This window comes from Cnephaeus nilssonii (assembly GCF_951640355.1).
Source record: "Cnephaeus nilssonii genome assembly, chromosome: 7".
Classification (NCBI taxonomy): Eukaryota; Metazoa; Chordata; class Mammalia; order Chiroptera; family Vespertilionidae; genus Cnephaeus; species Cnephaeus nilssonii.
In genome coordinates this window covers 79,016,683-79,028,489 of record NC_137078.1, presented here as the reverse complement: position 1 = coordinate 79,028,489, position 11,807 = coordinate 79,016,683, and the positions used below count along the sequence as shown (strand labels likewise).

The window sequence follows — 11,807 nt, the reverse complement described above, 5'->3', positions numbered from 1 at the left end:
GGGAAAGAAAGATAGAAACAGCAATGATGAGAGAGAATCATTGATCGGCTGCCTGCTGCACATCCCCTACTGGGGATGGAGCCTGCAACCCAGGCATGTGCCCTTGACCAGAATCAAACCTGGGACCTTTCAGTCCGCAGGCCTATGCTCTATCCACTGACCCAAACTGGGCTGAACACAGCATTTTAAACATATTATTTCATTTAATCCTCACAACCATTCTGTGGGTATGGTATCATTACCTTAATTTTACAGATGGGGAGACCAAGGTTGCATGAAGCTAACTTTGTCTTAATTGGCAGCAGTTAGGATCAGAACACACTTCCATGATTCATGATCCTAATCATTTACATTGTACTGCCTCTGACACTCATTCTGCCAACTAGCCATTCTCTTGAGGGGATAAGGCTCAGAACTTTAAAACTATTGCTATGGTATGACTCCTCCATTCAACTGTGAGCTCCTTGATCGCCCTCTGAGGCAAGCAGTGCATGCTAGTATTATTGTTTTATGGATGAGAAAAATGATGCTCATTAAAGTCAAGTGACTTGTCAAAAGCCACACAGCCAGTAAGTAGCAGAGTCAGACATGATTTTAGAGTCTCTCTATCGAGTGCTCTTTTCCAGTACACTGTAAAATTCACACAGCTCCAGGCTTTAAATGCACCGGGTAATACGGCAAGTGGAGCACAGCCGCAGGTGACTGCGCATGCGCAAACTCCAGGCCCAGCTCAGCCGAGGGCAGTGCCAGACACGTGTTCCCAGGTGCCAACGCGGAGCCGAGCGCGAAGGCGAGGTACACGTGGACATGCTCTGGCGAATAAGAACTGCCTCTTGTCAAGTCACGAGACTAGACTACATTTCCCAGAAGCAGCCTGTGGTGGACGCCTTTGCTAGAGGACGTACTTCCGGGAAAGCAGGCGCCGTATAGGCTGTGGACAGGAAGTGGGCGGTCCTAAACCTCCACGGCTAGGCCCGTTTCCTGTCGGTTCAGTGGACCCGGAGACTGAGGTGGTGCGGCGCCGGCGTTGTCTACTGAGCTTTCCCAGGCGTGAGCAGATATGTCGGCGGCTTTTCGGAAAGCAGCTAAGTCCCGACAGCGGGAACACCGAGAGCGAAGCCAGGTAAGATCTCACGGGACCCACGAGCGCCGGCTCTGGCCCCATGTGCTTCTCTCGCTCCAACCCCCTCTTTGCTTGCGGGTCCGGGTCTGTACGCAGACTCTGCGTGTAAATAAATGCAAATATATGGTAATGACGCCGGCGTGCCTGGGGCGGGGCCTCTTGGCTATGCGAAGAGGGGGCCTGTCGTTCTTTTTGGGGAGAGCACGGCGATAATCCAAGCTATCTTGCAAGTTTTAAATGAGATAATTAAATGGGGTCCTGTGTGTAAAGGGCTTGGCCTCTGCGGAACTTGAAGTCAAAGCTCACACAGCCAGTAAGTGCCCCGGCTGGAACTGGCACCCTCATCTGAAGGTGCTCGGCTCTGCTCCCTGCGAATAGGGGCTGTGACCGAAGATAACCGATGTTATGAATATAGTGTCATCACCGTGGGCTTTTTGTTTATGGCTCACCCTGTAATGTTGGTGTTTCCCACCCCCATTATACAAATGAGGAAACTGAGGCCCAGAGAGCTAACGTGACGTGCCCAGGTTCCTGTCCGTCCCCAGCGCTCCTTGTTCTGCAATCCCCACGCTTTGTGCGCGGCTCAGCTGGCGACGGCCGCGCGGGAGGCTGCGGCCCCGCACTCCGTGCACGCGTTCTCTGCGCTCCCCCTGGCCGGCGGGGAGCCCGTGAGCCTGGGCTCCCTGCGGGGCAAGGTGCTGCTCACTGAGAACGTGGCCTCACTGTGAGGCACGACGGTTCGCGACTACACCCAGATGAATGAGCTGCAGCGGCACCTTGGGCCGCGGGGCCTGGTCGTGCTGGGCTTCACGGGCAACCAGTTCGGGCATCAGAACGCCTAGAATGAAGAGATCCTGAATTCCCTCAAGTATGTCAGGCCTGGTGGCGGGTTCGAGCCCAACTTCACACTCTTCGAGAAGTGCGAGGTGAACGGCGCGCAGGCGCACCCCCTCTGCCTGCCTGCGCGAGGCTCTGCCCGCACCCAGTGACGACGCCACTGCGCTCATGATAGACCCCCAAGTTCGTCACCTGGTTTCCCGTGTGCCCCAGCGACGTGGCCTGGAACTTGGATTAGTTCCTGGTGGGCCCGGACGGCGTGCCTGTGCGCAGGTACAGCCGCCGCTTTCCCACCATTGACATCGAGCCCGACGCCTAAGGCGCCCCTACTCACCCACCTAGCCCTCTGGGGGATTTATCCATGAAGGTGTTGCCTCTAAACCTACGTGGAGAAATGCCTGATGTCCAGCTAAATCCCCCCCAGATGGACCCCAGCCTCCCCCTCCCACACCATAGCTTTTCACAATAAACTGTCCGGTGTCAGCAGGGGAAAAAATAATAAAGTGATGTACCCAGTCACAAACACCAAGTTCAGGCTGAATAAACATTTGTAGGACTTCTTTGGAGGGTGTGTGTGGGGGGAGGTTGAGTAGAAATTCCCTTAATGAATGCAGAATCCATTTATTCCACTTCTACGCCCGCAAGACCAATTGTGGGAATCCCATAATACCAACTCAGAAAGGCCCTTAGAGATATCTGGTCTAGCTTCATTTTACATGAGAAAGAGAGGGAGATGGATGTGCCTAAAGTTGTGTGGCCAGCTGATGGAATGGAACTAAGGCCTCTTAACCACAGTTCAGTCTTCCTGCTTAATCGCATTTCTCAGACATTTATTGTTTACTTGGTGTGTGCTCCGTGGTGTGCTGGGGGCAATAGTGTAATTTGCCACCTTGTTTGGACCTGTGTGTGGATCTAGCTAAAAGTAATAATAGCTACTGTGTGCCCGAGCCAGACAAAGTGCAAAATGTGTCCTCTCATTATCTCATTTACGTAACTCCCAACAGTGTGTGGTACTGTTGTGTTTTCACATTTGTGGTACTATTGTGTTTTCACATTTGCAGATGAGGATACTAAGGTTCAGATAGGGTCAGTAATTTGCCCAAAGACATACAGCTATAGTTGGCAAGTGGCAAAGCCAGGAATCAGACCAAGTGTTTTGAATCCAGAGGCTACTAAAAGATGAATAAAGAGGCAGTTTTATAAGAGGTGGCACATAAAAAATGCCAAATGAGGAATTTGAGTGGGAAGAGTAGAGATGATGAGAGAAAGCATCATGATGAAACTTGTTGGACTTGAAAGGCAATGATAGAAGCTGTCACTTTTTTAGCACTGACTGTTAGGTACAGCCCAACATGCTGTACAAGGATTATCTCATAATCCTACAGCGTCCCTATGCGGGGGATGTGGTCCTCATTTTACAAATGAGGCATCTGATGCTTAGAGAGATTGAATAGTGTGTCTAGAGTCATAGTTGTAAGTAGTTGGTTTAGATTAGCAGAGGAGACAGAGGGCTTTCAAGGCAGGTCATGAATAAGACATGGCCATGTCTGAATAGGAATAGAGGGTCTTCGTGGGAGAGGTGTGGAGAAGGCCATCTGTAAAGGTTGGTAAACACATTGACAAGAGCACTTCCTATTTGGGTCAAGTGTGGACTTTATCCTATTGATTCTTCATTGAGGCAGTGGGGAGCTATTGAAGATATTCTGTATGGAGGGGGAAGTGTAATTATCTCAACTATTTCAGATGCAGTGCCAGGATTTTTTCTATAATGCCGATACACATTCAAGTGACATGGAGCTTTCAAGATTGCTGCCTCATGATGTTGCCCATTTGACCCTTGAGTTTTCTTTCTCTACTCTCTGTTAGTCTTCTTTATCTGCTGTAATTAAAATAAAAATTAACCGGAGAGGTTTTGGGTATTATTTTTAAATATTGAATTCTTTATTGTATCACTTCAAAGATAATAGATGAGAAAGGTGACTATTAAAAATTAATATACAAGTTTAAACAATGGAGAAGTGTATGCAGTTCCTCAAAAGTTGAGATAAGGGAGCATTTGATGTCTTGCTTCCCTGTATATGTCATCAGTTTAGCTCAAATAAACTCATAAAAATTCTCTAAAAAAAAAAAAAGTTAAGATTGTTTAGAGCAGAGAAGGATGAAGTCCAGTGGGGAGAGGAAGAGTACAGACTGTGGCCCCAGATAGAATGGATTCTAACTCTAGCTTTGTCACTTACTAGTTCTATGTTCTTCGGCAAGTCATTCTCTAAACCTTATTCCCTTTTGGAATATTGGGGTAGCCATTTCTTTGTTTTACCTATTTTTCATGATAGTTGTGGGGATTGAATGTGATCATACTTGATGAGCATAGCAGATTGCTCTGTAACAGAGTAAGTACCTAATAAATGTGGCCTGTTAGGATACTATATGCAAAAGCATCTAGTTCAGACCCTGATTATATTAAATGCTCAACAAATGGTAGCTTGTAGAAAGATAATAGGAAGACATAATCCTTGTACCTTTTGTGCTATCCAAGTTCTGTGTCACGGAAAGTATGTTCTGCCATGCTTGGTTTTCTCTCATACTTTGTATCAAAGGTATAATAATAACAGTAAACATATGCTGGGCACCTGTTATGTGCCAAGCCATGTGCAGACACCACCACTTCCAGAGGCTTATGGAATCCTTATGATAACCACGAGAAATAGATACTATTATTTTCATTTTATAGTTGGGAAACAGCAGCTCAGAGAAGTTAAGTGATTTGCCCAAGGTCACAAATTGTTAAGAGGTAAAGCTTGGATTTGAATCCAATTCTCCAGTCTCTAAATTTAGCTCTCCTACCACAGTTGCCTGTTACTATATTTTCCCTTCATAGTATTTTATAAACCCTTGGATTAAGTCTGTAGTAATTTTAGTACAACTGGCAACTGCTTGCTTAGTGCCGAGTCATTGTTGCCTTTCTCTGACCTTAATAGGCCAGGACGCCTACTACGGCAGTGCTTGTGACCTCTCTGGCGCCTGCACCGTTCCCCTCATCCTGAGGCAGAGCCCAGTCGGGGGAGGGGAGGGCATAGGGTAGCACGTTGGCTCCAAGGACATGGATTGACTGAGCGCTCCAGAGATGCTTGTTCCCATCATGTTGTGAGGAAACGTGACACCTTTTCTTCTTTTGTTTTCTAGCCTGGCTTTCGAAAACATCTGGGCCTGCTGGAGAAAAAGAAAGATTACAAACTTCGTGCAAAGTGAGTTCCGTCTTCCTGGTAGAGATGCTGCCAAGAAAGCTTCCAGTCTCCCTGCACTGCAGTTGAATTGCCTGAGTGTCCAACAGGGGATAATTTCCTGCCATTGATAAAATGGCCCAAGCTCTGGCAGCCTGTCAGATACTTGTCTGTGACCCTAAACTTCTGTCTTTGTTTAGCAGAGCATTATTTATTTAACTGTAGTGGCATTGTGAGTTTTTTTTTTTTTTAATTGTGTTGCTACAGATCATTTTCTCATAGTGGCTTTGATTTGCCCCTGCCTTGGTGTTTGAGCCAAAAGCTGAGTCTTTTCTCACTCCCTTTTCTTGAAGTGCAAGATAAAATCTAAAATTCCAGTTGTTGAGTCTCTTACATCACCATGTGTGTGGTGTGGAATGAAGAGATGTGAAAGATGGATTCATGAGACTGAGCGTGGGTGATAATGAACTCTGAAAACATTTTACAAAACAATTATCCCCATTCTTCTTCTTCGTTTGCACTTTATTTGCAAAATACTTGATGATTATTTGTTAGCTGAAGTCTTTTTTATGCTCCTGGTACAGATGGTGGGCGATGGGTTGCTCTGGGTCTCCGAGTTTTTAAGGCTAATAGTAATAACTGAGGGCTGCGACCGGGCAGGGGAGTTACAACTTTTACACTCATTCCTCCCAACAGCCTTCTGGGATACTACTGTTATCATATCATTTACAGATTAAGTGGGGACACTGAGTGGTTAACTAACTTATCCAAGATTACTCAGCCAGAAGTAGTAGAGTCACAGTTTGAACCCAGGGTGTCTGGCTCCAGAATCCATGATTCTGGTTACTTTGCTATAAAGCATTGTGTAATTTTTGAATCTTTTTTGGCCACTTGATGCCCAAAGCTTGAATCAGAACCCAGTTTTAATTTGTGCTTTGTTTGGTCTCTCCTTATAATGATATAAATGGCACTAAAAACATATGTGAGATAGGACCGTTAATTTCAGGTAAGATTGGACCAGGAGAGGACCTGCAGAGACAGGAGCTCAACATCAGTGACAGTGGCATGTGGATCAAATGTAGTCATTGCTTTGGCCTTTTTATTTTTTGCTTTGGCTTTTTGAGTTTCATTTTGTGCGAACTTTAGCTGCTTGTAAAGTTTGCTTGTTGTGTTATTGTTGGGTTTTTCTTTTTTGGTATGAACCTTGTTTAACCTGCTTTTTAGTGACTACCGGAAAAAGCAAGAATACCTCAGAGCTCTTCGAAAGAAAGCTCTTGAAAAAAATCCAGATGAATTCTACTATAAAATGACTCGAGTTAAACTCCAGGTGGGTGTCTAATGGATCAGTTTAGTGTTTTGAGCTCCGACTCAATAAGGAAATAAGGATGGGGGAGGAGGTGGAGAGAAAGAATCTTGGCCTTCACTTAGCCTCTTCTAGTTGTCCAGTTGCTGCTGTTGGCCAGTATCCAAGGCAAAACTGCCCCTCATGAGCAGCAAGCATTTCTGCCCCTGGCTCTGAGTTCTCTTACGCCTAGAGCCGTTAGAAGAGTGGATGACTGGATGTGCTAAATTGACCATGCACCTTGAGGGCCTAGTGCATGGAATTGCTGTTGCATAAAGCTTTAGGGTGTCTTCGTTCCAACCATGAACTATGTCAACAACTTAGAAATGATTTTAATCTAATAGGGAATGTGTTTTTGAAATTTGGATTTTAGGATGGTGTTCATGTTATCCCGGAGACTAAAGAAGAAGTAACTCCAGAACAGCTGAAACTGATGAGAACTCAGGATGTCAAATATATAGAAATGAAAAGGGTTGCGGAAGCTAAGGTAACAACTGAAAACTCTTTGTTCTGATGTGTTTTTGTTGGTTAAGAAAAATATAAATCCCTCAACCAAAATAATATGTTGATTGCTTCTGGCATTTACAATCTCGAAGTATGCTTAATTGTGAAAGTGATTTAGAAGCATGGTAGAGTGGAAAGGGTTTAATGTGGGGAATGAGACAGACTCAGTTTGAATTCTGGCTCTACCACTTATTAGCCCCAAGATTATGGACGAATTTACCTCTATGAAGCTTTTTCCTCATTTCTATCTCATAGGTTTGTTGTAAAGATTAAATGAGTTTTGGATTATGCCAAGCCTGACATGTGGTTGGTGCTTGATAAATTTTACTGGTCCTCTCCTTTAAAAGAATGAAGCAGTTTCTTTGCTGGTTGGTGATAATGATGTGAAATGGTTTAAACTTTTGCAAATTCATTTCTGATACCCTGTAAGAGCCCAATGTAAAATGAGACCATATTCTGTATTCTAGAAAATTGAAAGACTAAAATCAGAGCTCCATCTGCTGGATTTCCAGGGGAAGCAACAGAATAAGCATGTGTTCTTTTTTGACACTAAAAAGGAAGGTATGAAATGTTTGAAGGTTCCTGGAACAGTCTAGCATATTTTTCTGTGTTATTTGGTGTTAGAGACAGTGCTTTAAGGATTGTCTTGACTTTTAGTTGAACGGTTCGATATTGCAACTCACCTGCGAACTGCCCCGGAATTAGTGGACAGAGTCTTTAATAGACCCACCATTGAGACCTTGCAGAAGGAGAAAGTGAAAGGAGTTACTCATCAGACTCGACTTAAGGTAATTTACTCCATTTTTCTTTGGGTCTGAATTAGGGGGATCTAGATTCCTTTTTTTTTTTGTCACCAAATTTAAAATAATTATTTGTGGAAAACACATCAAGTTCCCTTCGAGAAGTAGAAGGAGGGTTTGATGATGGGGATGGGAGTGGAGGAGAGTTCCTAGGTTTCTCAGATTGGAGGATGGGTAGCCTAGTGGTCAGGAACATAGGTGTTGGCCTTTTGACCTTCATTTGAATTCTAGCTCTGACCCTGGGCTTTGTGCTTTTAAGGCTTGTAACAGGTGCCAACAGTTTTAAAATACAGAGAAAGGAGAGGGCACTGAAGATTAAGAGGTCTGATATACTTTGATATCGAACCTTTAGCAGCGAATACATGTATCAAAAAGTCTTTCATATTATGCATTTGTACCAAAATTTTGTATTGACTCTTCCTTATGGTGTTTTCCATCATCGTAACTGGGTTTGTGCAGAAGACATGCTTTTCTCAAAGCCTTCTGGAGTTGAACTCTCACTTCTGACTGATTCATTTAAAAAAAAAAAATGCTGTCAATGTGTTTCAGTCAGACAGCTGTTCTGTTTTGATTTGAATCATTTATTCCGCATCAGCTTTGCTTCCAATGTTTAATTTCACAGCAGTTTCTCTAGCTCAGAGGCAGCTAAACTTGCCTTAGTAATATAAATACCCCTAATTAGTTTGACTATATTGGGTAATCCCATAAATTTGACAGTCTGTGCAATAAAGTGAAAACAAAAGCTGTCTGAAGCCACTGCTGTGAGCCTACGCTAGAGTCAGGCAATTGTTTAAGTCTGAGGCCCAGCAATATTCCCCTCTATGCAGATAACACTTCCAGCTGAGGAGCCGGCTGACTAGTGTTCTCAAGATAACCCTGTTTGCCAATTAGTTGTATTTTCAATTAGCTGTGTCACTGATGCTTTTCAAGTATTGTGGAAGTCCCTAAGGAGATGAGAGTTCCAAGTTCCTGTGTAGAAGAGTTCACTAACATAACTTTTGAGAAATTGGGAAAGTTTGGATCTCGCCATTTTTGTCTAGTAATGTTTCTTTTGATAGTTATGTTTAAAGGAAAATTGTTTTTATTAAGAGACGGCTGTGAGTGGATTGCAAAGGAACGCTCAGTCTGTAGGTTGGAAGGGGTGGGCAGTCCACAAATGGACTTGAGGAGTCTGAACACCCTCTTCCCACTGACATTTTGAGCAAATAGGTATCTACGTGTATACACATTTAGATCATTTCGTTCTGCCTTTCCTATCCTGACTGCTGTGACTCAGCTGGTTGAGCGTCATCCTATGCAGCAGAAAGTTGTCTGTTCCATCCCCAGTCAGGGCACATTCCTGGGTTGTGGGCTTGATCCCTACTGGGGGTCGTGCAGGAGGCAGCTGATCAGTGTTTCTTTCTCACATCGATGTTTCTCTCTCTTCCTTCTCTCTCTCTGAAATCAGTAAAAACATTTTTAAAAATTTTTAAGAAAAATAAAAAGTTCTACCTTTCTCAACGGGAGTTCCATGAGAGAAGAGCCCTACAAATTTGTACACACATAAGTACATTTATTTCAAGAAATAACCCAAAGCTTTCCTCAGTTTCTTAGAGGTTTACAATTCCCCCAAATTGAAGGAACGCTGGTGTTGGAGGCATCAGCAGCAGTGGGAATTCTCAGGTCAGCGTCCGCTGACAAACGCCTGCTCTCCGAGCTGCGGTTCTCCGGCACCAGTACACTGCCTGGTGCCCTTCTCTTTTCCCTACTCACTGTGTGAGGGTTTCCAGTACTAGCTCATGCTGCATCACCTTAGTAACCGGACACTCACATGAAGGTTGAAGCAGCTTAGTGTAGTAGTGGAAAGATTCCTGAGGACAGTGCTGACTGCTCCAGGTGAGCCACGTGTCCCGGGCAAGTCTCCAAGGTTCCGGAAGTTCAGCTCAAGATGTGATGTTCCGCCCTAACCGGTGTGGCTCAATGGATAGAGCGTCGGCCTGCGGACTGAAGGGTCCCAGGTTCGATTCCGGTCAAGGGCATGTACCTTGGTTGCGGGCACATCCCCAGCAGGGGGCGTGCAGGAGGCAGCTGTTTCTCTCTCATCGATGTTTCTAACTATCCTTCTCCCTTCCTCTCTGTAAAAAATCAATAAAATATATTAAAAAAAAAAAAGATGTGATGTTCCTAAAATGGACAACTTTATAGCACCCTTACTTGTTAGTAACATACAGTGTCATTTATTCTGGTGTAAGAAGGGAGTTGGTAAAACCATTTATGCATTGGGGCTTAAGTGGATTAAGAAACAGTTTCTTATTTATTTTTTGTCCTGTTAAGTGTTTTATTGAAAATGTGTCTGTTCCCTCTGCAGCGGATAGCTAAAGAAAGGCAAAAGCAGTATAACTGCCTGACACAGCGGATTGAACGCGAGAGGAAATTGTTCATCATTGCACAGAAAATTCAAACACGCAAAGATCTTCTGGTGAGGAGAGAGCCTTAGGCCTTCTTTTTTTCCCCCCCTTGTGAAGGTCTTAACTGAGGCTGGATTTCAGCTGTGTGTAAATCAACCCCGGTGTAAATGTCTGCTCCTCAGGGGCAGTGGTTTGAGCCAGTGTCTGCTACTCTGACAGTGTTGAAATGTGCCTTGATTAAGAAGGTAATAAGAGGCTTATTAGTCAGTGCTCTGGAACAGCAAAGGGTAGGATCGGGTAGCATATGAACTTTACAGCTTATGAGCAGCTATCTTTAACATTTAAACAGGTTAACAAAACAGTGCGTGCCTCTCATTGGTGTTTAAAAATAGGCAACATTGTGTAGATAAATAACAGAGCTGAGGAATATAAGATACCCCTTTCATATTATGATTCCTCTAAATGTCAAATTCTTCAGCTTTGCAGATCATTGAGTTGTGCCTTTCTCAACTGGGGTTTGTGAGAGAAGAAGCCCTACCCCCCCAAAAAATGATTTGAGTACCTTCTCAGTTTTCCCAAGAATATCTGCACACTAGTACCAGTGTTAGGTGCCCAGCAGGGAAGTTGATTCGTGCCTCCTGGGGTTGCCTTAGGGTGGGGCTCGTCTCTCCTGCACCTTGACAAGGGTGGAATGAAGGGTTTCCTAACAGGTAGTTATGAACTTTCCTGTTTTACAAAAGCCTCTCCTGCTGTGTACTGGTAACCTTTTACTCTTTTATAGGATAAAACTCAGAAGGTGAAGGTGAAGAAAGAAACGGTGAACTCCCCTGCTATTTACAAATTTCAGAGTCGCCGGAAACGTTGAAGTGTTATAGATAAGCCTTGTCATTCCAAAGGGAAAAGAATTCTATGTCCTTTCCCCCCAGTAACTTCAAATTCCATTCCTATAAATGAGATGGTGTTCCTGTTTGTAATTATAATTTATTGCAGATCTGACATTTGATATAAACAACATCAATACTCCTTTCCCCTCTTATGGTTTTGGGTTGTGAAATTAGTCTTATTTTTATATAATTACTTTTTTCAAATGATAAAAGTTAATATCTCATTACAGCAAGTTTGGGAAATAAATGAGTTCATTCTAATCGCAATACTTATTCAAGAACAATAAATAGCTGTCGCATACTTACCGTGCTGGGAGCTCGGACAGTGGTGGAGGTGAACAGTATGAGCCTTCTGGCTTATCACCTCCATTTTGTAGAGGTGTGCACTAGATTTTTTTGTAATTTTAGTTTTTTCACTTAAATCATTTGCTCTTATCCATTTGTTACATCACTAAATTTTAAAACAGCAATGCAATATATGCTCACAGAAAAAATTAAATCTTATTTTTAATGTTTACATAATGTTTTACCCAGAGGATAGACTGATTTTTACTCTTCATTTATTCTGCATTTATTGGGTGTATGGCTTCATTAGTTAGCCAAGGAAGAATATTTTCTTACACTTTACAGCTGCAGATAGAAGTCCTTGGAACTAGGAACCCACAGGGCCACCTCTTCTCTATTGAAGCTCAAATCAGCACAGACCCAG

At 43.7% G+C, this 11,807-nt stretch overlaps 1 protein-coding gene and 1 pseudogene across 2 annotated transcripts; both read left to right on the top strand.

Moving 5' to 3' along the window:
* The first annotated feature begins 979 nt into the window (after nucleotides 1–979).
* Nucleotides 980–11,318, top strand: UTP11 (UTP11 small subunit processome component). The gene is made up of 8 exons (XM_079776093.1): nucleotides 980–1,123; nucleotides 5,144–5,205; nucleotides 6,406–6,508; nucleotides 6,897–7,010; nucleotides 7,495–7,588; nucleotides 7,685–7,815; nucleotides 10,175–10,285; nucleotides 10,996–11,318. The coding sequence occupies exons 1-8, from the start codon at nucleotides 1,061–1,063 to the stop codon at nucleotides 11,077–11,079; spliced, it is 762 nt and encodes a 253-aa protein (XP_079632219.1). The 5' UTR covers nucleotides 980–1,060; the 3' UTR covers nucleotides 11,080–11,318.
* On the top strand, nucleotides 1,294–3,075 carry LOC307103899 (glutathione peroxidase 1-like; annotated as a pseudogene). The gene has a single exon. The product of its transcript is annotated as a glutathione peroxidase 1-like (transcript).
* Nucleotides 11,319–11,807: the final 489 nt, after the last annotated feature.